The sequence below is a fragment of the Gorilla gorilla genome, chromosome 3, assembly GCF_029281585.2.
Source record: "Gorilla gorilla gorilla isolate KB3781 chromosome 3, NHGRI_mGorGor1-v2.1_pri, whole genome shotgun sequence".
In the NCBI taxonomy this organism is placed as follows: domain Eukaryota; kingdom Metazoa; phylum Chordata; class Mammalia; order Primates; family Hominidae; genus Gorilla; species Gorilla gorilla.
In genome coordinates, this window is record NC_073227.2 from 115,336,137 (window position 1) to 115,363,072 (window position 26,936).

General features: G+C 36.9%; 1 protein-coding gene across 4 annotated transcripts in view; it reads left to right on the top strand.

The window, feature by feature from the left end:
* Positions 1 to 26,936, top strand: part of BMPR1B (bone morphogenetic protein receptor type 1B) — a 398,018-nt gene that overhangs the window by 267,266 nt on the left and 103,816 nt on the right. The window contains exon 1 of one of the 4 annotated variants that reach the window (XM_004039138.5): positions 26,261 to 26,445. The exons of the other annotated variants lie outside the window; for them this stretch is intronic. Within the exon in view, the coding sequence (XP_004039186.2) occupies positions 26,373 to 26,445 (73 nt within the window). The 5' untranslated portion in view covers positions 26,261 to 26,372. Of the gene's footprint in view, positions 1 to 26,260; positions 26,446 to 26,936 lie in introns of those variants that run through there. 4 annotated transcript variants of the gene reach the window in all.

The window sequence follows — 26,936 nt, forward strand, 5'->3', positions numbered from 1 at the left end:
GATTCCAGCCTGGTGACAGAGTAAGACTCCATCTCAAAAAAAAAAAAAAAAAAAAAAAAGAAATGAGAAAGAGGAAGAAGTAAGTATAGGGACCGTGGAAGGAAATTAGTTTTGGGTGTGTGGGGAAGAGTGATAGAAAGAAAACCAGCATTCGTGGAGTATTTTCGCAAAGGGGAAAGTGATAAGAAATGAGGTCAAAGAATCAGATCGAGGCCAAACCATGTCATTCACAGTAGTGAGTGTGGTTTTGTTCGAAATTGGGAGATGTTAGGCAGTGAAGTCATGTGTGATTTCAACTTTGTGGTCAGGTCATCTCTTTAGTTGCTTAGTGGAGAACTGTGTCCATGGCAGGATACAGTGGAGTTAATAGACTAACAAGAGGCTGTTACAGTAGTTTCTGCAAGACAGATGATGGTGACTCAGGCTGGGGTTTTTGTAGTGGACATGAAGACAAGGGGTTCAATTTGGGATATATTTTGAATATAGTGCTACTAGTTACCACACTTGTGGTAGTGTAAAGTATGATGATTGACATGGCATTTTGCACATGAATTGTTTCATAGTCTTCTTGATCTGGTTATGTTCTCAGAAGTTGCCACTTCAGTAGCTTTGAACACTTTGTTAGAAGAAGGAGGTGAGTGGGACAAATTTTGGAGTTGATCTTTAGATTTGAAAGTGATTTTCAGAAACATCATCTTTATTAGATGAATTTTGAATTTTTTCAATATATGTTATAGAACTTTGACCAAAGTCTTAGTTCACTAGAATGGTTTTTTAATATCTGTTTACTGTAGGATAGTTTATCAAGATAAAGAACATTGTCCAAATTTGTGCTATGACTTGATACAATCTTAATAGCATTGCTTTAAGACAGCACATGTAATTGTCAATGAAACATTTGTTTAATTTTTATTAGCACTGGCATAGATTTACAATTGCATGTTTATGTGTCACAAGTACACCTGAGATAGGTATGTCAGGGCCTCCTGTCTAATCAGTGTGTACAGTATACTTTTGCTCATTTTATACCACCATGCTTGGCTGGCTGGCTTGCTTGCTTTCTTTCTTTCTTTCTTTCTTTCTTTCTTTCTTTCTTTCTTTCTTTCTTTCTTTCTTTCTTTCTTTCTTTCTTTCCCTTTCTTTCTCTTTTTCTTTCTCTTTCTGTAGATCGAAGAACATAAATATTAAGTGGAGACTTATTATCTGAGTCTTTTAATTTATAACATTTTAATCATTTATGTGACTTACTTGATTCTGAAGTCTTAGAAATTTAACCTCAAATTATAGCATTAGGGTTAATCCTAAAATCACAGAAAGGTATAGCCTTTATAGCACAATTGTAAAGCTGAACCTCCTGCAAAATAACTTTCTGTCCATATTGGCTGTCCATATTAAGCTTGGTTTTCCACCATTTGTTATTCCAACTATTTTATATTATACATTCTCTGTATAATTACTAGTACTTTTTATTTTCCTGAAAAAAAAGTGCTTTAATATTCGTTTAATTTTTAGAGGCCATTAGAAGATTTCCCTTAATGTTTAAATTATTTTAGATAAAAATGGTAATTATGAGGATTAGCCCTAATCTTACTTTTCTAAAATATAGGTAAGGGTGCTATAGTTGTTTGTTTTTAAGTCTGTACTTTTAAAGAAATGAAAGGAAGATTTTTCCCCTCCCCTCCCCTCCCCTCCCCTGTCCTGCCCTGCCCTGCCCTCCCCTCCCTTCTCCCTCCCTGCCTCCCTCTCTCCCTTCCATTCTTATTTATTAGAGGTAGTGTCTCACTCTTATCCAGGATGGAGTGCAGTGACATGATCTAGCTCACTGCAGCCTCAAAATTCTGGGTTCAAGAGATTGTCTTCCCTCAGCCTCCCAAGTAGCTGGGACTAAAGGCATGCCACAACCAGTGGCTAATTTAAAAAAAAAAAACTTTTGTAGAGATGGAGTCTTGCTGTGTTGCCCAAGGTGGTCCCAAACTCCTGGGCTCAAGTGATTCTCCTGCCTCAGCCTCCCAGGGTGCTGGGATTAAAGGTGAGAGCCACTATGCTCAGCCAAGATTTTTCTTAACTAAATTTTTCACGTTATCAATAGTACAGATTATTTCTTCTTTCTCTAAGGCCCACTTAAAAAGAAATAGTACTATTTAAGGGTCAGAAAACCAGCTAGCTTTGTTTGTAAACCATGATGAAATGAAATACTTGTTTCCAAATCTAAAAGAACTTGTTTCCCAATTAGCTTAATTTTTTCTTTTGTATTTTATTTAAAAATAAAGTTAGAGGTCAAAGTACTGATTATTTCATAATTTGTTGGAGTCTAAAACGCTAAATCAGTTATCTGAAGTCATCTGATTAAAAGATGTAGGAGAAAACCAAAATTTCTCCACTTTTTATCAACATATCCTGTTTACATGTGATTCTGAGGGGGAAACTCAAGTTGCATTATTATTCATCTTTCCTTTTGAACTGGATGATAAATGCCGAGCCATCATGTCAAGCCTATTCTGAAGATGTCCAGAGTAACAATAAACCTTTTGTGATGAAAATGGTGTAGGATAGCTATTTACCAACTTAAGAATCATAAACTTACTTGTTACCTATATTTCAATGTACTTTCCACATAGGCAGTCTTCAGTTTGACTGGGAAAATATGAGTTAAAATAAACTATCTTAAATATAATAGAACTGTTTCTACTTTTCGTGTTGTGCTTTATTCCCCAGAACATTCAGATAATTAAATGAGTAGATGAAATGCCTGCTTTTATATGCATATACACATGTATTTTTCAATATGTTCCATACTTTTTATTGGCAGTGCTAATAATGACCTTTTATCTGTGTATTACTGTCTACTTGATCATTCTGTGTCAGAGATCACCTTGTAGAGGTAAGCTTTCCACTATAGAAGAGTCACCAAAGTAAAGGAAAGCACACTCTTACTCAATTGATTTAACTTAATGAATATCATCTCTTCAGTGCAGAGGCAATAGAAAGGCAGGGCCAAAAGCACTTACCCCAGGAGGTTATATATAGGATGATTGGAGACATTCCTAAAGACAATGAGGCACTAGCATTGTGTAAGAGGGAGGCTATTTCACTCTGAGGGCTCATGCTGGAATTAACTGGTGTCATTTTGAAGGAGGGTTTTGCTAATTGGCGTCTCCCAGTTGTATATAATGCCAACACCTTTTTCTATTAATTATTTCCCATAAGTATAGCTCAGTAAAGCAAAACTCCCTCCAAATGTATAAAGGTTTAAAAGAAACTGTTGGAATTTAATTAGTTTCCAAAAGCCCTATGTGAACTGTAACAGTTGGTTGGTATTATTTGTGTAATGTTTTGTTGTTTGACTTTGGAAGCATTATGTTCATGTATTGTGGTGATGGCCTGCTGAGTAATTGCAAGGTTCATTATACTACCAAGACTGTCAAGGGGTATTTATGGATATTCATGTGCAGTGAACCCTTGAACTTGAACTGGTCATTCTTGTCTCCCATGGCTGGAATTGTGTTTACTCTAAATGGCAGGAGAAACTTTAATTATGAAACTAGAAAAGAGGCAAAATTACCTTACTTTAAAACAGTAAATAAACTATTAAGAAATGTACCTGTATTTGGCATATTACTATAAAATTGCTATCTCTTCTAAGGAAACACTTAATAACTATAAGCTTTAAATTTTTAAAATATGCCTTGTTTGTGGTAGATGTATGCCTCTAAAATTATGTGTTTCCATGTAAAAAGATACTAGAAATCTACCGTTTCTAATGCAGGAATTCTGTATATCAACAAAATATTAAAGTTGATTAAACACAATTAAATAATAGTTAAAAATATTAATATAAAGTTTAAAATATGATCCAAGCATTGTACATTAATTAGAAAATGTTTAAAATTGAGGAAGAAATTTAAAAGTAAAATGGAAGTATTTATATACAGATTTATCAACAAGTAATTATTTGTTAGAGGTAAAGTTTATGTCACGATAATTGAAATGATCTCTTATCTATGTCTCGCCACTAGCCTTTCAAGTTCTTGAGAACAGAAACATATTTTCTTTTTATTTATTTATTTATTTTTTATTTCTTATTTATTATTATTATTATACTTTAAGTTTTAGGGTACATATGCACAATGTGCAGGTTAGTTACATATGTATACATGTGCCATGCTGGTGTGCTGCACCCATTAACTCGTCATTTAGCATTAGGTATATCCCCTAATGCTATCCCTTCCCCCTCCCCCCACCCCACAACAGTCCCCAGAGTGTGATGTTCTCCTTCCTGTGTCCAAGTGTTCTCATTGTTCAGTTCCCACCTATGAGTGAGAACATGCGGTGTTTGGTTTTTTGTCCTTGCGATAGTTTACTGAGAATAATGATTTCCAATTTCATCCATGTCCCTACAAAGGACATGAACACATGATTTTTTATGGCTGCATAGTATCCCATGGTGTATATGTGCTACATTTTCTTAATCCAGTCTATCATTGTTGGACATTTGGGTTGGTTCCAAGTCTTTCCTATTGTGAATAATGCCGCAATAAACATATGTGTGCATGTGTCTTTATAGCAGCTTGATTTATAATCCTTTGGGTATATACCCAGTAATGGGATGGCTGGGTCAAATGGTATTTCTAGTTCTAGATCCCTGAGGAATCGCCACACTGACTTCCATAATGGTTGAACTAGTTTACAGTCCCACCAATAGTGTAAAAGTGTTCCTATTTCTGCACATCCTCTCCAGCACCTGTTGTGTCCTGACTTTTTAATGATTGCCATTCTAACTGGTGTGAGATGGTATGCAAATCATTGTGGTTTTGATTTGCATTTCTCTGATGGCTAGTGATGATGAGCATTTTTTCATGTGTCTTTTGGCTGCATAAATGTCTTCTTTTGAGAAGTGTCTGTTCATGTCCTTCGCCCACTTTTTGATGGGGTTGTTTTTTTCTTGTAAATTTGTTGGAGTTCTTTGTAGATTCTGGATATTAGCCCTTTGTCAGATGAGTAGATTGCAAAAATTTTCTCCCATTCTGTAGATTGCCTGTTCACTCTGATGGTAGTTTCTTTGCTGTGCAGAAGCTCTTTAGTTTAATTAGATCCCATTTGTCAATTTTGGCTTTTGTTGCCATTGCTTTTGGTGTTTTAGACATAAAGTCCTTGCCCATGCCTATGTCCTGAATGATAATGCCTAGGTTTTCTTCTGTGGTTTTTATGGTTTTAGGTCTAATGTTTAAGTCTTTAATCCATCTTGAATTAATTTTTGTATAAGGTGTAAGGAAGGGATCCAGTTTCAGCTTTCTCCGTATGGCTAGCCAGTTGTCCCAGCCCCATTTATTAAATAGGGAATCCTTTCCCCATTACTTGTTTTTCTCAGGTTTGTCAAAGATCAGATAGTTGTAGGTATGTGGCGTTATTTCTGAGGGCTTTGTTCTGTTCAGGAATGCCCTCTCTCACCACTCCTATTCAACATAGTGTTGGAAGTTCTGGCCAGGGCAATTAGGCAGGAGAAGGAAATAAAGGGTATTCAATTAGGAAGAGAGGAAGTCAAATTGTCCCTGTTTACAGACGACATGATTGTATATCTAGAAAACCCCATTGTCTCAGCCCAAAATCTCCTTAAGCTGATAAGCAACTTCAGCAAAGTCTCCAGATACAAAATCAATGTACAAAAATCACAAGCATTCTTATACACCAATAACAGACAAACAGAGAGCCAAATCATGAGTGAACTCCCATTCACAGTTGCTTCAAAGAGAATAAAATACTTACGAATCCAACTTAAAAGGGACGTGAAGGACCTCTTCAAGGAGAACTACAAACCACTGCTCAATGAAATAAAAGAGGATACAAACAAATGGAAGAACATTCCATGCTCATGGGTAGGAAGAATCAATATCGTGAAAATGGCCATACTGCCCAAGGTAATTTATAGATTCAATGCCATCCCCATCAAGCTACCAATGACTTTCTTCACAGAATTGGAAAAAACTACTTTCAAGTTCATGTGGAACCAAAAAAAAGCCCGCATCGCGAAGTCAATCCTAAGCCAAAAGAACAAAGCTGGAGGCATCACACTACCTGACTTCAAACTATACTACAAGGCTACAGTAACCAAAACAGCATGGTACTGGTACCAAAACAGAGATAGAGAACAGAAACATTTTCTTAATCTATATATCTTCTAGTTAATCTACATGTCTTCTCCTAGTTCTCAATGCAGAGAGCATATTTGATGAAATTATGTGGAATTGAATTGAGAGCTGAGAGAGAATATGGCACATTAGAGAGGAATGTGATCAGGAGTGTAATGACATGACTGGACCCTGAGGTACATGTGAGGTGGAACTTGAGAATTAGGCAGCACAGATGCTTCTGTTTTCAGATACTTGGATCACATACAGAGAATATTATGGATGAATTGCAGATATTTTTTTTTGAGACAGGGTCTTGCTGAGTTGCCCAGGCTGGAGTGCAATGGTTATTCACAGATGCAATCATAGTGTACTATAGCCTTGAACTCCTAGACTCAAGCAATTCTCCCACCTCAGCTTTTCAAGTAGCTGGGACTACAGGGACACAATACCATGCCTAGCTATCATTGCAGGATTTTAAGAAGCTACTGTGACTGCAACGTGGATCGTGGGGATAGGAGTAGAAAAACAACTCTTTGATTCACCAGTATGGGTTATGGTATCCTGGAAATCCAGGTCCAACAAAGGGGTTTACAAAAATACTCTTAAAAATTGTTTTGACTGGACAGGGTCGCTCACTCCTGTAATCTCAGCACTTTAGGAGACTGAGGTGGGAGGATTGCTTGAGCCCAGGAGTTCAAGGCTCCAGTGAGTATGGTCGTGCCACTGTACTCCAGTCTGGGTGGCAGAGCAGGACTAATGTCTCAAAGAAAAATGGTAAAATACTGTAACATAACAATTCTCATCTTAATCATTTATGTTACAGTAGTATTCAGTATATTCACATTGTTGTGCAGCCAGTCTCTGGAACTCTTTTCATTTGGAGAAGCTAAAACTCTTAGTCTACTCAGGTTGCTATCACAAGATACCACAGACTGGATAGCTTAGACAACAGACATTTATTTTTCACGGTTCTGGGGACTGGGAAATGCAAGATCAAGGGGCTTGAAGCTTCTGTTCCTGGTCCTGGTGAGCTCCTGCCTCCTGGTTTGCAGCTGGCTACCATTTTGCTGTGTCCTCACATGACTGGGGGAGAGAGAGAGAGAGTGAGAGCGAGCGAGCATGCACAGGTGTGAGCAAGTGTATGTGCAAGCAATACCTGGTTTCTCTTCCACTTCTTATAAGGACACTAATTCTGTGATAGGGTCCTCACTTTCATGATGACATCTAAACCAAATTGCTTTCCAAAGGCCCCACCTCTAAATACTGTAACACGGGAAGTAGGGAGGCTTCAACATATGAATTTTGAAGGGACACAAACATTCAGTCCATAACATTCTTTATATCTATTAAACAACTACTTCCTATTTTGCCTCTCCTAGCTCCTGGCAACACCCATTCTACTTTCTGTCTCTATGAATTTGACTCTATATAGTTCATTTAAGTAGAAGCATACAGTCTTTAATGTTTTTGCTACTAGCTTATTTCACTTGGCCTAATATCCTTAAAGTTTATCCATGTTGTAGTATGTGTCAGAATTTTCTTCCTTTTTAAGGCTGAATAATATTCTGTTGTAGTGTAGACCACATTTCATTTATCTTTTCATCCGTTGATGGACACTGATGATCCATTGGGTTGGTTCCACCTTTTGGCTATTGTGAATAATGCAGCTGTGAACATGGGCATACAAATAGGTCTTTGAGACACAGCTTTCAAGTCTTAATTTTTGAGAAACTGCCATACTATTTCCATAGCTGCCACACTATTTTACATTTCCTCCAACAGTGCACAAAGGCTCCAGTTTCTCCACATTCTTACCAACACTTGTTATTTTGTGTTTTTGATAGTACCCATTCATGTGAGGTAGTATCTCATTGTGGTTTTGATTTGCATTTACCTAGTTATTAGTGACTTTCGTGAGCATATTGGCAGTTCTTATATCTTCCTAAGAGAAATGTCCACTTTTTAACTGGGTTGTTCATATGTTGTTGTTGAGTTGTAGAAGATTTTTATATATTCTCAATATGAACCCTTCATCAAATGTATGACTTACATATTTTCTTCCATCCCTTAGGTTGCCTTTTCACTGTGTTGATTGCATCCTTTGCATAGAAGTTTTTAATTTTAAAGTAGTCCGGTTTATCTTTTTTTTTTTTCCTGTTGTTACCTGTGTTTTTGGTGTTATATCCAAGAAATCATTGTCAAGTGCAATGTCATGAAGCTTTGCCCTTGTGTTTTCTTCTAAGATTTCTTCTAAGAGTTTTATAGTTTTAGCTCTTATGTTTAGGTCTTTAATCCACTTTGAGGTAATTTTTCCATTATGGTATAAGATAAGTCTCCAACTTCCTTCTTTTACAGGTGGATATCCAGTTTTTCCAATACCATTTGTTGGAAAGACTCTCTTTTCCCTTTTGAATGGTCTTGGCATACTTACTCTACATACAATGCCAGAGCAAAAGCGTTTTAGTGTGGAAATGAGGGAATGGCCTAAGTTAAGGCAGAATCTTGGAGACATACTAAGTAAGTTAGACATGGAGGCATTTCCAGGAACAGAATGGTGAAACTTAGAGGAGGAGCTTAGACCAGTTTCCTGAGCTAGAAAGAAGATACCTGCAATGTTTTGTTTATCTTTTAAGGATATCAAAGATAGATAAAGAGGTAAGTGTTAAAAGCATGGACAAAGATGAAAGACAGTCACTCCCTCCCACCCCTGGAAATGTAACATATAGTGAGGAAGATGGCGTGCATAATTATAATACAAGGAAAAATAAGTATTATGGAAGTTCAGAAGAGGAAGCAATTATTTCTGCTGAGATTACCAATGGAATCTTCCTGAATGTATCCATCAGATCCATCAAATTTTTCAGCTGAAAGCAACAGACATCAACCATGATTAATTTACACAGGAAATAAAGTTATTAAGAGGATGTTTGCTAGCTCATAGACTCTCTGGAAAGATAGGAGAACCAGTTAGAAGAGACACAACCAAGAACAGTATTTAAAATTTCACCTCAGAATTTATCCTGGCACCATTGTCACCAAGCTTAGCATATATACACACTTAGTTTTTTATTTTCAATTTTTAATTTTTGTGGGTACATAATAGGTATATATGTTTATTGGATACATGAGATATTTATTATTATTTCAGTAGTTTTAGGGGAACAGGTGGTTTTTGCTTGCATAGAAAAGTTCTTTAGTGGTGATTTCTGAGATTTTGGTGCACCCGTTACCTGAGCAGTGTACACTGTACCCGGTGTGTAGTCTTTTATCCCTCACCCCTTCCCACCCATCCCACAGAGTCCCCAAAGTCCATTATATCATTCTTCTGCCTTTGCATCCTTGTAGCTTAGTTCCTGCTTATAAGTGGGAAATACAATGTTTGGTTGTCCATTCCTGAATTATTTCACTTAGAATAACCGCCTCCAGCTCCATCCAGATTACTGTGAATGCCATTGTTTCATTTTTTTATGGCTTAGTAGTATTCCATGTTTATATATATATATATATATATATATATATATATATATATATATATATATATATATGCTCCATGTTTTCTTTGGTTGATGGGCATTTGGGCTGGTTTTGTATTTTTGCAACTGTGAATTGTGCTGCTATAAACAGGTGTGTACATGTGGCTTTCTCATATAATAACTTTTTTTTTCCTCTGGGTAGATACACAGGAGTGGTATTGCTGGATCAAATGGTAGTTCTACTTTTAGTTCTTTAAGGAATTTCCATAGTGTCTTCTATGGTGGTTGTACTAGTTTACATTCTCACCAGCAGTATACTAGTTGTTCCCTTTTCACCACATCCATGCCAACATCTCTTACTTTTAAATTTTTTAATCATGATCATTTTTGCAGGAGTAAGGTTGTATCTCATTGTGTGGTTTTAATTTGCATTTCCCTGGTAATTAGTGATGTTGAACATTTTTTCATATGTTAGTTGGCTATTTGTTTATCTTCTTTTGAGAATTGTCTATTCATGCCCTTTGCCCACTTTTCAATGGGATTATTTGTTTTTTTCTTGCTGATTCGAGTTTCATGTAGATTCTGGATGTTAGTCCTTTGTCAGATGCATAGTTTACGAATATTTTCTCCCACTCTGTGGGATGTCTGTTTACTCTACTGATTATTTCTTTTGCTTTGCAGAAGCTTTTTAGTTTAATTAGGTCCCATGTATTTATCTTTGTTTTTGTTGCATTTGCTTTCGGATTCTTGGTCATGAACTCTTTGCCTAAGCCAATGTCTAGGAGAGTTTTTCCAGTGTTATATTCTAGAATTTTTATGGTTTCAGGCTTAGATTTAAGTTTTTGATCCATCTCGAGTTGATTTTTGTGTACGATGAGAGGTGAGGATCCAGCTTCATTCTTCTACATGTGGTTTGCCAATTATCTCAGCACCATTTGTTGCATAGGGTGTTCTTTCCCCCCACTTTATGCTTTTATTTGCTTTGTTGAAGATCAGTTGGCTTTAAATATTTGGCTTTATTTGTGGGTTCTCTATTCTGTTCCATTGGTCAATGTGCCTGTTTTTATATCAGTACTACACTGTTTTGGTAACTGTAGCTTTGCAGTATAGTTTGAAGTCAGGTAATGTGATCCCTCCAGATTTGTTCTTATTTCTTAGCCTTGCTTTGTCTGTACAGACTCTTTTGTGGTTCCATGTGAATTTTAGGATTGTTTTTTCTAGTTCTGTGAAGAACGATGATGATATTTGGATGGGAATTACATTGAATTTGTAGATTGCTTTTGGCAATATGGTCATTTTCACAATATTGATTCTAGCCATTCACCAGCATGGGATGTGTTTCCATTTGTCTGTGTCATCTATGATTTTTTCAGCAGAGTTTTGTGGTTTTCCTTGTAGAGATCTTACACCTCCCAGTTTAGGTATATTCCTAAGTATTTTATTTTATTTTTTACAGCTATCATAAAAGGAGTTGAGTTCTTGATTTGATTCTCAGCTTGGTCATTGTTGGTGTATAGTAGTGCTACTAATTTGTGTTCATTGATTTTGGGGATATATGAGATATTTTGATATAGGCATACAATGTGTAATAATCGTATCAGGGCAAATGGGGTATTCATCACCTCAAGCATTTATCCTTAGTTTTACTCTTTTCATTATTTTAAAATGTATAATTAAATTATTATTGACTGTAGTCACCGTGTTGTGCTATTTTAAATTAATTTCTCTCTAACTGTTTTTTTGGTACTCATTAACCATCTTCACTCTTCCCACCCCCAAAACCCTTCCTAGTCTCTGGTAACAAACATCCTATACCCTTTTTGTCCACAAAGTTCATCGTTTTAGTTTTTAGCTTTCACAAATATGTGAGAACATGCAAAGTTTGTCTTTCTGTGGCTGGCTTATTTCACTTAACATAATGATCTCCAGTTCCATCTACGTTGGATGTAAATGACAGGATCTCATTCTTTTTCATGGCTGAATGGTATTCTACTGTGTGTATGTACCACATTTTCTTTATCCATTCATTTGTTGATGGACAATTAGGTTTCTTCCAAATCTTGGCTATCGTGGCTGTAATAAACATGGGCGTGCAGATATCTCTTCAATATACAATTTCCTTTTTTTTTTTTTTTTTTTTTTTGGTATTTACCTAGTAGTGAGATTGTTGGATTTTATGGTAGCTCTAGTTTTAGTTTTTTGAGGAATATCTGAACTGTTTTCTGTAGTGGTTGTAGTAATTTACATTCCCACCAACAGTGTACGAGGGTTCCCTTTTCTCTACATCCTCGCCGGCATTTGTTATTGCCTTAGACACCCCAGTTTTGCTGTCCACGTTGTCAACCCTAGATCTGGATGCTGCCACTAAAACTGGTGCTGCTGTTGCCTTTCGAAAATCAATGTAGCTGCTGCTACTCCCACCACCAGCAGTTAGCATGAATGACCTGAGGTTTTTTCTTGTTAGTTTCCTGTAAAGTCTGGGACGGGTACATATGATTTGGAGAATTTCAGTCCTGTACTCATGTCCTAGCTACAGAAGCTATGAAAGTGAGTATCTGACTTTTTCAGCTTCCGTGTTAGTGGAGTGCTACCTCCCAGCATTAGAAAATGCCCAACAAATAGGATGGGGGCAGGGCTTAAAGCTAAGTGGTTGCAAAGAATGGCTATATCCATGGAGCTGGGGGGAGGTATTTGAACAGCTGTAGGAGAAATAGCAATATTTAGATTTGCATTGCCAGAGAGAAATATAAGGTGGTCATTCAGGAAAGTATTTTCCCTGGTAGATGAAATGATGTAAACCGAAGCCCTGATATTACTAGGGAACATGTTTGAGAAAAGAGGTTATTGGAAAGAATCATTATCACCTACTTGTGTGAATGGAAAAGGAAAAACACATGGATAGATAGTCCCTCATCATGAAAACCAAAGGATGAGCTTCTAGCAGATGACTAGTACGTCGTATTTGTTCAATATTCTTTTAAATGAGTGAGGCTCTCAAGAAGGGAAGTACTCTTAAGAAAGGAAGCCCAGAGCTACGTAGGGATGAAAAGGATAAAGACTAAGAAAAGTACATTTGTTGACCTTTGAAAGAAGAAATTCATAAATATGGTAGATATAGAAACCAGAGGGCAAGCCAGGATTTGGAAGAAAAAAGTAATTGGTATGAGAATAATTGATGACATGAGGGGTCATATACTTTAGAAAGAGAGAGATAGGGCTTTACAAAGGAGAGAGTTTGAAAAAAGACTTCTTGAATGCATATTACATAGTCGCTGTTTCAAGTGTTGGGGGAACATAAGTGGACAAAGTGGAAAAAGAGCTATGCCCTGAGGGTTTTGTACTCAAGTGGGGCTGAGGGGGAGACAGTTAACAATAAACATAGTAAGCAAATTATGTAGTAGTTAGAAGGTGTTAAGTGCTATGGAGAAGAAAAGATAAAGCAGTGTAAGGAGGATTGAGAGTTTGGGAATGGGGTGGTTGTAGTAGTAAATAGAGTACTAGGGTACCTTTCAGTGAGAAGGCAAGAATTGAGCCAAGATTTGAAGGAGTCAATGGAGGGACCTTTTAGATATTGAAAGAGAAGAGCATTTTAGGCAGAAGAATCAGGAGACACAAAGCTCTGAGCTGGATCATGCCTTGTATGTTTGAGGAACAGGATGAAGAAGGGGGAGAAAAAGAGCCCAGTGAGGTAGCAATTGGAAGCCAGATCTTGTGGAGCATTGCCAGCTATCGAAAGGATTTTGCAAGGACATCATAAGCATCCGGTCTAGGATTGGCAACTCTCTTATATTTTCTGTAGCCCAGCCTGAGTTTGGTCTAAAGCTTCTCGCACAATTCAGAAAGACATCAAGCTTTATTTCCATAGGCTATTTCTATTTGTACTCCCAGAAAGTGATCATCTAAAAACCAACACAAAGAGATAATGTTATGCAACCAATGTAGAGTGAGGCCAAATCCTCTATTGAAAAGGCAGAGGAAAAATTATGATGAATAATTTATGGTTCTTTGCCTAACTTCATAAATATTTTCGGTTCAATTTGTCAATTTCTGATTATACACATACCATTTTAATAAAAAATTAAAAATACGTTTAAAGAAAATGTTTCTAAAATAGCAGTTACTCGTTTTGAATGTCCTTGCTTCTCTTTTTTCTTCACACATCCTTTGTTAGAGGTGCTAGTGAGATGTAGTGAGGATTCTGAAGTGCTTCCACTGTAAACTTTCGGGAGACCTCAGAGAGGAAATTATGGTGACAATTTAAATCACATTGGTGGTCTTAATGGATCTTAAATCATCTGGGTAAATAAAGGCTTTACTCATTTTGGTTAAGGTTGAATTTGAATGTTTCATTTGGCATAAACCTTAGGATAACTCACTGCTTGACTAAATTTTTCACTTTTCAGCTGGGTGTTTGGCAGTACAGACATAACCACATAGAGTTCTGACTAACCGTAATAAGATGTGTAGAACAAGGTGATCGGATAAAGGAATGCCTCTGTAACTAAGGCTCTTATATTGACAAAAATAGTAATAGAATTTTATATTTTTCCATTTTTATTAGTAGAGAATTGTCTTTGTGTCAGATGCGTCACTGGTTTTATCTGATATCGTGATCACTAAAGTTCGTCCTCTTTACCTCCATAACTTGAGTTTCTTACTTCTCTTATTTCGTGCACATTAAATATCTTGTGCTTTTGCTGTAATGCTCTAGACAAGGCAGAGAATGTAGTATCTCCATCTTAAAGTTTAGGTTTCACTAAAGCTAAAGTCTGGTGTCTCTGTGCTGTGAAATTTTCTGATTAAATGAAGTTTGTACATGGGGTTCATTTTACTTCTTCTTCTTCTTCTTCTTTTTTTTTTTTTTTTAGCACAATCTACTTGTTTAAGCATCCAAACCAATCCCCAGTGTTCTGAAAGTTTTCCATGTGTAGAATCTGTTAGAAAGGCTTTAATGAGATTATGAAGAGCTGCTGTTTCTCATAAAAAACAAATAAAGGCAGTAAGCAGGTGTGCCATGTTTCTAAGAGCAGGTAAGGGAAGATACGGAAATATGTGTGTGAGAGAGATGAAAAGGTTTAGCACAACCTTGTTGTCCAGCCCACGGCCTGTGCACCACATGCAGCCCACGCTGGCCATGAGGCTCAGCACAAATTTGTAAACTTTCTTAAAACATTATGAGATTTTTTTTGCAATTTTTTTTAGCTCATCAGTGTAGTGTGTAGTGTAGTGTATTTTCTATTTGGCCCAAGACAGTTCCTCCAGTATGGCCCTGGAAAACCAAAAGATTGGACACCCCTGGTGGCATGTCATGACTCTGAACCAAAAATCATGGCATCATTGTTTCTTTTATTTGAAAATACTTTTATATGCACATAGATTTAAAATGCCACCTTAAATAAAAATTAACTTCCTGAAACCTTTATATTTCCTCTAGCATTAATTTTTGAAGGTTAGTAACAGCTAAGTCTACTACTAAATGTGTAGATCCATAGGACTGATATTTCGTAGCACTGTTGAGGTTTCTATGGAAAAACTGGTATGTGGTATACAAGAACAAAATTTTTCTCTACTATTAGTATCTTCTCTTCTAAGACACTTTTTTCTTATGTAATTCTTATATTTAGATATTTTCCAAATAGTTGAAAACAGATTTTCTAGTAGCTATTTTCATATGGTGTATGGAGAAACAGCTTAAGCAAACATTCTTTAAGGGTTTAGATAAGAGCGATACTTTAAATCCTTTTCTGTTAAGTATAGTTTGTGTTGATATTATTATCAACACAAATGAAAATTTCATTTTCAATTGACTTATTTTATATCAGTTCAAGTTGGATTTACATAAATTTTATGCACAATTGACTTTAGGATGAAATAAGAGTTATAGTAATCCTTTTTAAGAAATTAGTTTTGATAGGAAACTGTTCAGCTTTTTATAAATGGCAAGTGGGTAATAGAGATTTTGATTTTCTGCTTAGGGATGCTTTAGCACTAATTTGATAAAGAAGAAAATGTCCTTAGAATCTCTTTAAAATAGAGCTTCTGGCAAGTCAGGTTATTAGCTCAATGGTTCATGGTTTTTATAGTGTATAACTTTAACTTGTGGACTCCAGGAGTCGAAGTGTTAATAATTACAATGTCAGTGTGTATCTGTTGTTATCTAAAAATCAAACACAAACCCTTTATAAGTAGTTCCTTATAAGTGGGACAAAGGAAATCTTCTAGAAAGTTCTCTTGGTGTGAAGAAAACAGCTTGTTTTGTTAAAACAAACTCAGACTCTTCCAGTGAGTGAAGGACTACATTACATGGCTCTGGTAACTTTATTCATCCACTCGTGTGCCTTCTAAGCCTGCAGTGCTGCCTCGCTGTACCTCCTAAAGTACAGGCCTATGCAAGGAAGAAAAAACCCTTTCCTCAATTCCGTGGCACCTCACTCTCCTTAGTTGATTAGAAAGGTCTTTGAGAAAGTTATTAAGAATGTACATAAAATACTGCTTTATGTTAATGACAATATATGTATTTGATGTACATTGGCATGATCACGGCTCCCTGCAGCCTTAACCTCCTGGGCCCAAGTGATCCTCCCACCTCAGCCTCCTGAGTAAATAGGAATACAGTCGTGCACCACCACACCTGGCTAATTTTTTTTTGTTTTTAGTAGAGATAAGGTCTTCCTATGTTGCCCAGGTTGGTCTTGAACTTCCGGGCTCAAGCGATCCTCCTACTTCGGCCTCCCAAAGTGCTGGAATTACAGGTGTGAGCCACCACACGTGGTCTATAATTGTTTTTTTATAATAAACACTTTACACGCTTTAGAGGAGAGTTCCACCCCGCCATGGGTTGGAAACTCCGGACCTCTGAAGGCACTGCTGTTGCATGACACAGTGCTTATTGTTACCTCCTCTGAATCTACAGATTTGGAATTTAGAATATCTGACCCTCCTTTTTTGCTCCAGCCCTCAGAATTTCTGGTAGTCATGTTTGCTGAGTGAATCTTACCAGCCTCCCAGATTCTTGGAGTCCTCCATCCACTGAATGGACTTTTTTTTTTTTTTGGCCCTAGATATTTCTTCTAGAACAAAAATACCTGGGTCCCTACCTAGGGAAGTATTGGTGTCTGATCCAATGAATTCTTAACCAGTTCTCAGGGCTTTTATCTTAGGCATACACAGTATTCTTATCTAAATTGGGAATGATATTTCCTCCCGCACAGGGTGGCAGTGAGGATTAAATGAAATAATCAGAGTGAGCATCCCTAATCCAAAATCTGAAATACTCCAAAATCCAAAACTTTTTTTTTTTTTGAGACGGAGTCTTGCTCTGTCGTCCGGGCTGTAGTGCAGTGGCGCAATCTCAATTCATTGCAAGCTCCACCTCCCAGAGCTTCATCCCATTCTACTGCCTCAGCCTCCTGAGTAGCTGGGACCATAGGCGCCGGCCACCACACCCGGCTAATTTTTTATATTTTTAGTAGAGACGGGGTTTCACTGTGTTAGCCAGGATGGTCTCGATCTCCTGACCTCGTGATCTGCCCGCCTCGGCCTCTCAAAGTGCTGGGATTACAGGCGTGAGCCACCATGTCCAGCCAATCCAAAACTTTTTGAGTACCCCCCTAATACCGTAAGTGGAAAATTCTACACCTGACACATTTTTATTGTATTAACGGTATGTCATAATTTTTACTGTTAGGTACCTACGTGTGAATAAGTGGGAGAAAATGATTGCTTATTGATAATGTACAAATTGAGAGAGTTAATGGTGATGCCAAACAAACAGATTGTAAGAGTTGCTGACACAGTGACACCTTTCTCTTATGGCTTGATGTATACGAACTTCATTTCACGCCAAAAAAATTTAAAATATTGTATAAAATTACCTTCAGACTATGTCTATAAGGTGCATGTGAAACATAAATGAATTTCATGTTTACCCTTGGGTCCCATCCCCAAGATATCTTATGTTTATGTAAAAATTCCAAAATGCAAAAATCTTTGAAATCCAAAGCAGTTCTGGCCCCAAGCATTTTAAATAAGGGATGCTTAAACCTGTATGTTAAGTACACACATAGTGCCTCACAAACAGTAAAAGATGGCCAAATAGTATGTATCATGATCATTATCATTGTTGTCATCATGGTCCTAGCTGTCATCATTCTATGTTCTATCTGGAAATAACTACACTAGCCTTGCCTGGGTTTCTTGCTTTCCATCTCCTGCCAAGACATCTTCCTCTCATTCTGGTTCAGTTTCTTGCCTGAGATAGTCATATCTTCCAGGTGATGGTTTACTCTGTAATGATTAACATAAAGAATTACCTCACAGTTTATCTATCACCTAGTTCCCTGTTGCTAGGGTGCAAGTCTGACCTCATGGTCTTTTAGTAGCATACCGCTAAAACCAAATAATAAACTAAAGATCCATGCAAGAGTCATGCATATATAGAAGCAATCTGGAGGGTTTGTTGCTGTTGTTTTAATTAGCAAATTTACTAAGTTAATTTTCTTTGGTAGTTTAATCATGTAAGTTACCTTGAATTCTCTTCCTACTCTTTTAATGTTCATTGCCTTGTTGTCTCATGAATTGTTTTGTAAACCTTTGTGTCTAATCTTCTTATTTTGTGCACAGGCCATGCATATAATTATTATATTCATAACATGACATTAGCTTTTAAAAAGAATTTTGTGATCTCTAGGCAAATGATATTGTAGTAGATTTAAGGTATCATTCTATCATCAAATTCCATGAAGCATCTTTGTCTGATGGATATGATTGTGCTGATGCTGAAATGATGCCCTCCAAGTATGGAGTGTTGCAATATTTTAAGAGAACACAGTTTGGGGCTTATTTTTTCTTTTTCAGAAGCTACCTCAAATTCCTGGAATGAGCTGTGGGGAGGGGCAACAATAAAACACAAACATTAGAAGCCTGTATCAGAAGATATCGTCATATCTACACTATAATATTGGGGCTCTTGCTAGTAATGACAGTATTTGTATTAGGTGAAAAATGGTTTGTGTTGTTGACTTGTCTTCAGTTTATTTAGCTATGCTCAATTTTGTAACAAATGTATGTCCTCTGTTTTATAAATGACTTAAAATATGTTTTGAGTATGATTGTTATAAAAGAAAATTTATATTTTTGGTTTTTGAAATATATACTTAATAAAATGTCTTCAGGAAAGAAAATAGGAATCTGCTAAAGCCATTGAGACCTGGTTTATAACAAAAGTTTTGAAATTTTAAAGCTGGAATGAAATCTGGTTGTCTGTTTATATTTGTATGCGAATTGTTTTTGTTGCCAGTGGTAACTATAGAGAATTTTTTGAAACAGCACCCTTTTAATAACAATGGTCTCCCCAAATATATTGTGGCATAGCTTTAAACTTTATTAAGTCTGTCTTGGACTCCCCCTTCCTCTCCCTGAGTAAATGGAAGAAAAGTTTGGCAGGCTCCATGCTGTGCACTTGATTGATGCCCAGAACATCTGAAGGACTTTTGTGTCCTGCCTGCTCTCCATGAGTGCATAATGTGTGAATACTTAAAGAAGGTCAGCCCTTATCACATGTAATCTAGGCCTGAAAGCAGATCAACAGTGACAGTCATATCCCGTAAGTAAGAACACAAATCATCCTCTACATGCTTTAGACAAGTTGTGGGATATTTTTTCTCTCTTTTTACCCCTTCCCACTCATGGAGGACCTTGGCAGAGCAATGAAAGCAGAGAGAAGACGTGCTCAGAATAATGTGTCGCTCGTTCAAGGGAGAAAGGGATTGTTTATTTGCAATAATGTGATGGTCTTTCACTCTGCAGCTGAAGGGAGCTTTGGGTTGTTAATGACTAGTGATGTGGAATGCTGCAAATTAGAACGGGGTTGGGAGGCAGGAGGCAGCCTGAAAGAGGGCTGAAGTTGTGGTCTTTATAAACTCCAAAGTCAGGAAAAAAGTTTTTGTACTGTGGGCTCTATTGTTAATTTTTTTTCTCATAGTGGAGCAGTTTTTTATGATAGTATGTAAGTGTTTAGTTAAAAGCCAGAATAATAAAACCAAATACCAGTGCAGTTCTGAGGGCACTTTTGTTTTTGGTACAACATGTGTGAAAGTTTGAAAAACATTTTAGTGCAAAGCTCTTGGTAGGACCTAAAAGGCTGTGGCTTCCAATCGGAAGAAGGCAATAGCTGTTGTTATTAATGTGCCTGTGTGTTGGAACAGAAGTTTAATTAAAAAGTAAATTTTATTCCAAACAGTATTAGCAGGGATGTTCACATGGTAAAGAAAATAACACTCACTTTATTGTTCTCATTAAGAATAACAAATATATTATTATGTTTTCTTAGATACAAAGGAAAATATTTTTCATCTTATCTCCAAAACTTTATTAGTTTCCCTTGAAATATAATCAGCTGCAAGAAGTAGTAGCTGTCAGTTTGCACAATGGAAAGTAACCTGTGCTTACCTCCAGAAATGAAGACATTGCTTCCCATGTGTGTAGGATAAAATCAAAACTTCTAATTATGGGCTACAAGGCTCTTCCTAACCTCCCCAGTCTACTTTTCCAGCCTAATTCCCCTGCTCTCTAGGCATATCGAGCTTCTCGTGTTCTCTGCAAGCACTACTTTTTTTCTTACTCATAAATGTACTGTACTGCCTGTTCTCTTTGCTTAGGATTCCTTTGCCTTCCCTTCACCCAGTGAATTCCTACTTATCTTTGAAGACCCAGTTCAAATGCCTCCCCGACTCAAGTCCAACCCTCACCCTCAGGCAGAATTAATCTTTGTTTATTCACTGTTTTTTCCATGTTTCCTCAGCATAGCAGGCAGTTACTGTACTGCATTGTCATTATTGGATTGTATGTTTGTCTTCACCCACTAGAGGATAAGCTTTGTCCTGAAGGCAGGTGCTGTCTCTTTTTAATGTTCTCACATCCATTCAGTAGACATGATCCCCCCAAATGTAGCAAATAGTGAATGTTTTTTAGATAAAAACTGTATATAAACATAAGATCAGGAGATTTGGGGAGTTTCTGTGTGAAAATGAATCACAAATTGAAACTGGTAGCAAGGTAGTCTCAATTTAAAATTCTTCAGTATACTTCTACTTCAAATGCATGAATATTTAATGAATTAAATGAAAATCAATTGATTTGAATAAATATTTAGTTTTTCAGGTATAATTTGACTTTTTTTTTTGAGGTGAGGTCTTGCTGTATTGCCCAGGCTAGTCTCGAACCCCTGGGCTCAAGCAGCCCTCTTGCCTCACCCTCCCTAATAGCTGGGACTATAGTCAAGTACAAACCACTGTGTCCAGCTTTAATTGAATTTTTAAAATCTTGACTTAAGAGATATTTTGTATCCTTGTTTTAATGATCACACTGTTTGTGACAGGAACAACTTGATAAATGTTACACTGTAGCCTGTTATATTAAAGAACATTATTTTTATTAGCAAAGCTTTTCATGTGAGTGGCAGGAGAGAGATTAGTGAGAGTTGTCAGGAAATTACTGACATTTTCTGATATTTTCCCGTATTCTGGGCACTGTATTCAGTAGTCTATATTCCTTCATTTATTTAGTGAATATAACAATTTAACAGTTAGGTAATGAGCAAACAGAGAGTTTAAATAATCTGCCCCAGATTATACACATAGCACAAATAGGCCCTTTCTACTGTACAGCAAAGACTTCGTAAATCTAGAATGTGTGAATGTCATTAGTAAGAACTCTACAAATGACATACAGTGATGACATATCCTACACATATTAGTAGTACTCTCCATAGTGCTCCTTTTTCCTTCCTCTGCACTTCTGTCAGGTGTACATTTTCAAATGGAGACCTTTCTTTTAATCTTCTCTCGGAGCTTTCTTTGAAGACTCCTTTGGTATATAAATTAACTTGCAAAATTAAGTTGGCTATCTCAGTAGAAGAAGAACGCCTCAGACATAAACCATTGTTATTCTCCTTTCTGATATTTCTTCTTGTAGGTAAAGGTGTAATTGGAATAGAATCTATTGGAGCAGTTAAGTGAACCTGTGATGAAAGCTGCACAAGTAGGTGTATAACCATTTGGCACATTGGTTCCTTCTCTGCAGTCAACTCTGTAGTTAGGAGATTTGGGAGTGAATGTTTAACTGCTATGAAACTCATTTTTTAAAATAAACTTTTTATTTTATAATTCATTTAGAAAATTTCCAAAGGTAATATAGAGTCCTCATATACCCTTCACCCAGTTTCCCCTGCTATTAACATTTGACCTTACTTTGGGGCTGTATATGTGTCACAGCTAAGAAAGGAACAATGGTATATTACCAGCAACCAAGCTCCAAACTTTATTCAGATTTGTTTCCTCTCTCCCTTTCCATAATGCCATTTTTTTCTGTTCAAGGATCCCATCTAGAAAACCACTTTGCACTTAGTCATCATGTCATCTTAGTCTCTGTTGGTTTTTAACTCTTTTTTTACACTTTCCTTGATAGTTTTAAGCAGTGATGATCAGATATTTTATTGAATATTTCTGAAATGGAGCTGGCCTGATGTATTTCTCATAGACTAGGGTGGTTGGTGTTGAGGAGGTAGACCATAGAGGTGAAGTGCCATTCTCATCATATCAGGGGTACCTGCTATCAGCATGGCTTGTCTTCAGTCATGTTAACCTCAATCACCTGCCCAAGGGAGTGTTTGCCAGTTATTCCAGTGTAAAGTTATATTCCTTTTCATACTGTACTCCTTGGAAGCAAGTCACTAAGCACAGCTTAGAGTCAAGGGTGGGGTTGATTAAGCTCTGCTTCATGGAGCGAGACTATCTAAATATATAAATTTTTTGAATTCTTCTGAAAGGGAGATTTTTCCCATTCTACCATTGATTTACTTGGTTATCCAGTTACTAAATCTTTATTTTAAAAATAATTTCAACTTTTATTTTAGATTCAGAGGGCACACATGCAGGTTTGTTACATGGGCATATTGTGTGTTGCTGAGGTTTGGGGTACAATTGATCCAGTCACCCCGGTAGTGAGCATAGTACCCAGTAGTTTTTCAACCCTTGGGAGCCTGTGTGTCTCCTTCCCCACTCCAGTAGGCCCCAGTGTCTGTTGTTGCCATCTTTATGTCCATGTGTACCTAATGTTAAGTTCCCACTTTTAAGTGAGAACATGCAATAATAGGGATACATCTGTTCCTGTGTTAATCTGCTTAGGATAATGCCCTCCAGCTGCATCAATGTTGCTATGGTTTCATTCTTTTTTATTACACTGTAGTATTCCATGGTGTATATGTACCATATTTTCTTTATCCAGTCTACTGCTGATGTGTACCTCAGTTGATTTCATATCTTTTCTACTGTCAGTAGTGCTGCGATGAACATATAAGTGCCCATGTCTTTTTGGTAGAATGATTTATTTTCTTTTGGATATATACCCAGTAATGGCTTTACTGGGTAGAATGGTAGTTGGTAGTACTGTTTTAACTTGTTTGAGAAATCTCCAAACTGCTTTCCACAGTGGCTGAACTAATTTATATTCCCACAAGCAATGTATAAGCATTCCCTTTTCTCCACAGCCTTGCCAGCATTTGTGGATTTTTGACTTTTTGGTAATAGCCTTTCTGACTGGTGTAAGATGGTATTTCACTATGGTTTTGATTTGCATTTCTCTGATAGTGATGTTGAACATTCTTTTCATGTGTTTCTCGGCCTTTTGTATGTCTTCTTTTGAGAAGTGTCTGTTCCTGTTGTTTGCCCACTTTTTAATGTGATTATTTGTGTTTGCTTGTGGAATTGTGAAACCAGTTCTTGACCTGGTACAGATAGAGGCTTAATTAGATTGGATATTGGAAATTAAAATGTAAACTGTAGATAAAAATATGTACATTAGGGTGAGAGGGTTAAATCATAGGCAAATCTGGGTGGTTCTGCTAAATTAGACTTTTGATCTACATAGTAAGTTTCATGAGATTTTTTGAACCAAGTAGTCAGGGGCCTAATATGCCATTTCTAGAAGATCCCCTTCATTGTTGGCACCTAGCATATGTTAATAATTAAATTTAAAATGGAGGAAATTAATAGGGATACATCTTGATTTTTTAAAATATTGCTAAATGAAAGAAATAGGTATTAGCAAGAAGTTTGACTAAGTGGAAACCTCTCCTCACATGTTTAATCTTGTTTTCACTCTCCCTCACCTAGTTGGAAGGTGAGGTTCAGAGATTCATCCTACAAGCTGAAGTCCAAAAGTCTTTTTGGAGATGGGGTCTTGCTCTGTCACCCAGGCATGATTGCAGTGGTGTGATCATAGCCCACTGCAGGCTGGAACTCCTGGCCTAAAAAAATCCTCCTGTCTTAGCTTCCCCAATAATTGGGAGTACAGGTGTGAACCACCATACCCAGCTAATTAAAAAAAAATTATTTTAGAGACAGGGTCTTGCTATGTTGCTCAGGCTGGATTGAACTCCTGGCCTTAGGCGATCCTCCTGCCTCAGCCTGCCAAGTAGCTGGGATTACAGGTACGAGCCAATGTGCCCAGCATAAAAGTTTTTTTTTGTTTTTTTGTTTTTTTTGCAGTTCATATATTCCAAACGCTGTAACCTATATTCAGAGTCCTGCACAATTTGGTTCCACTCTGTCTAGCTTTCTTTCCAACCACTTACTAATAGGAGCTGTCTGTTCCAGTAAGATTGTCCTCATGCTGTTGCACAAATTGAAAATTCATTTCTACCTGTAAGCCTTGCTCATATAATTTCTTTCCTCTCAACTTCTGTATTGCTGTATAAGTTCAATTCGTCTTTCAGCATCCAGCTCTCCCTGCAATCTGGGCCCAGTCTGTTCCATCGTCTGCTTGGAATTTCCATGTTTATTCTGTTGGGGCCACTTCATCTTAAAATGTCTTACGTTTTTTCTTAATTATTTCTTACATACTTATTCTGTGGTGTTATAACCTTCTTGAGGAACCAGATCAGCTTGCACATAGTTCAAAATCAGAAATGGTTGCTGATATGAGTTCTTTTGAACTGAATTAGGATTCTGGGGAGAGAGCAGAGATTCTGTCTTTAACTTTCAGCCATTTATAGAAGCCCATATTGGGGAAATGTGAGCAGTGGGAGCTGTCCCACATTTCAGCTATTCACTTCTTGCCCCAAAGCTCAAGGCTGGATTCCAAATTGGCAGTGGAACCATGTTGTGAATGTGGCTCTGAGCCCAACATAGAAGGTTTAAAAAGCAGATTCTATTGCTTGATTTTTGTCTGTTTTTCCCACATAACCCTCTGCTCCTGATGATCCTTACTCATTTTACTATATACCAATCTCTTTTCCTAACTAAAAGGGATATGGATAAATATTACTCAAAGACAGTTCTTTTTAATTACCACCAACCTCCATGTTTCTGACAAGTAAGATGCATGGCTTCTGTGAAATGCAGAATGTGTAGTTTAGTAAACTTAGAGTAGTTTAAGGTTTCCTACATGGTTAAAATTCTGTATTTTGCTTAAGTTTCATGAAAGTACTTAGGAAAGTATAAATTGAGGGTGTTGATTGATTGTAGTATGTGTAAAATTATCAAAACAAAAAAAACATTGTTGGGTTTCCTAAGCTAGAGGGTAGATTTGAATGGTACCTAGTGGAATAGTGCTGGGAGGTGCAGGATGGGGTCAGGAGTAGGGGCAAATCAGGGATGTCTTTTGAAAGTGAGAAGAAAGAAGAGATTCTTTTTCCAAGAAAGGATTTTTTAAAATATCAAGTAAACATATGATGATGATATCTTAGATATAAACGTTGTAATACATTTGCTACTCTACTCATAAATCCTTTATCAGACAAACTGATGGGATTTAATAATGACCTCTTTTTGTATTTGTCTATGGTAACATTGTAGTTTCTACATATACTGACAATTCATTTATCTTTCTTGGTGTTCTTTTATTATTAACAGTTCTCAGAGTAAAACAAAAACAATTTTGAAAAAATTTCTTTATCTCATTCAATATCATGGCAAATGAAACATCACAAAAATGGTCATAATTTACATTGAGAAACAATTGCAGTTAAAATCTAAAAAGTGGAAAAACTTGCAATGGTTTTATTTATATAATAGTCAGTTAGGTTAACAGCTCTTAAAACTATAGTCATAACTGAAATATCTTAACTTGCAATATTCATTAGAGATTTCTTTTATATGTGACCCTTTTCATATCTGTGCACTTGATTCAAGGGTATTCACTTCATTATTTATCTGTTGACGTAGTGTGAGTAAACTACTGTAACACAATACTTTGATCTGTTGCACTATTTTTGGCATTTCACTAAGTAAAAACATTATTTCTTGTTTTCTTTTTACATTTCTCAGTTAAAATTCTTAGCAGAGATAAAAATGTTGGTAAAAGAAACAAACTATTTTATGACAGCAGCGTTTTAAATGAGGTTTGCTATGGATTCCCTTCATAGCTGCCCGAGAGATTTGAGGGACATGGGTGTTGCCAGCGCAGAGTGAAGCCCCGGCGTGTGCTAGCCCTTGTGTGGGCAGCTGGGTCAGGCTCCTTTCTTAAGAAAACAATCCGGATCAGGGTCCTCACCGCCCTTTGTTGTCCTCCCCACGAGGTGATCAGTTGAAGTCTCTGTGGTGACAGAACCAGTTTGTAACAGGCTTGTCTTTCACGGTCCTGTCTCAGGGTTGCTGGCAGGCTTGCGAGAAGATCTGACAAGAGTGGCAGCAGAGGCGTCTCAGTGAAAGACGGAAAGGCAAGAAACAGGAGGCTTAAACAGGCAGGGCACATTGACTGCTCTGCTGCTGCAATGGGTTGGCTGGAAGAACTAAACTGGCAGCTTCACATTTTCTTGCTCATTCTTCTCTCTATGCACACAAGGGGTAAGAAGATCAGTGCCCTCCACTACAGTGCTGATGGGGCTGAGTTAGAGTCTGATTTCGTGGCTTTTATCGCAGAAGGGAAAGTTCAGGCCAGAAGTTCAATGTCTATAAAGTTCCATCCCCCATTCTCCAACTGCCCTGTAATTTTACTACTTTCTCTATTATGGCAAGGCTTTCTAAGTACTCTGTTAGAATAATTTTAAAGAGACTTAACATTTCTATTTTCTCTAACAATTGAGAATTAAATACAATTAAACTTGGAACTTTAGGAAATTTATTCTCAATATACTGTGACAGTTTATATGTGAAGAATTTAAGAAAACAGCAATTCTAACAAACTTTTTTCTCATTATTTTAGTTTGAATACTGTTAGATTTTTATAGGTTAGCTAGTTTTCTTTGAAGTTCATCATCATTTTTATATGGATGCATTGAGTAAATCTGTAATTTTGCAATGGAAATAATTATAGTTTGTGACTATGTCAAATGTTT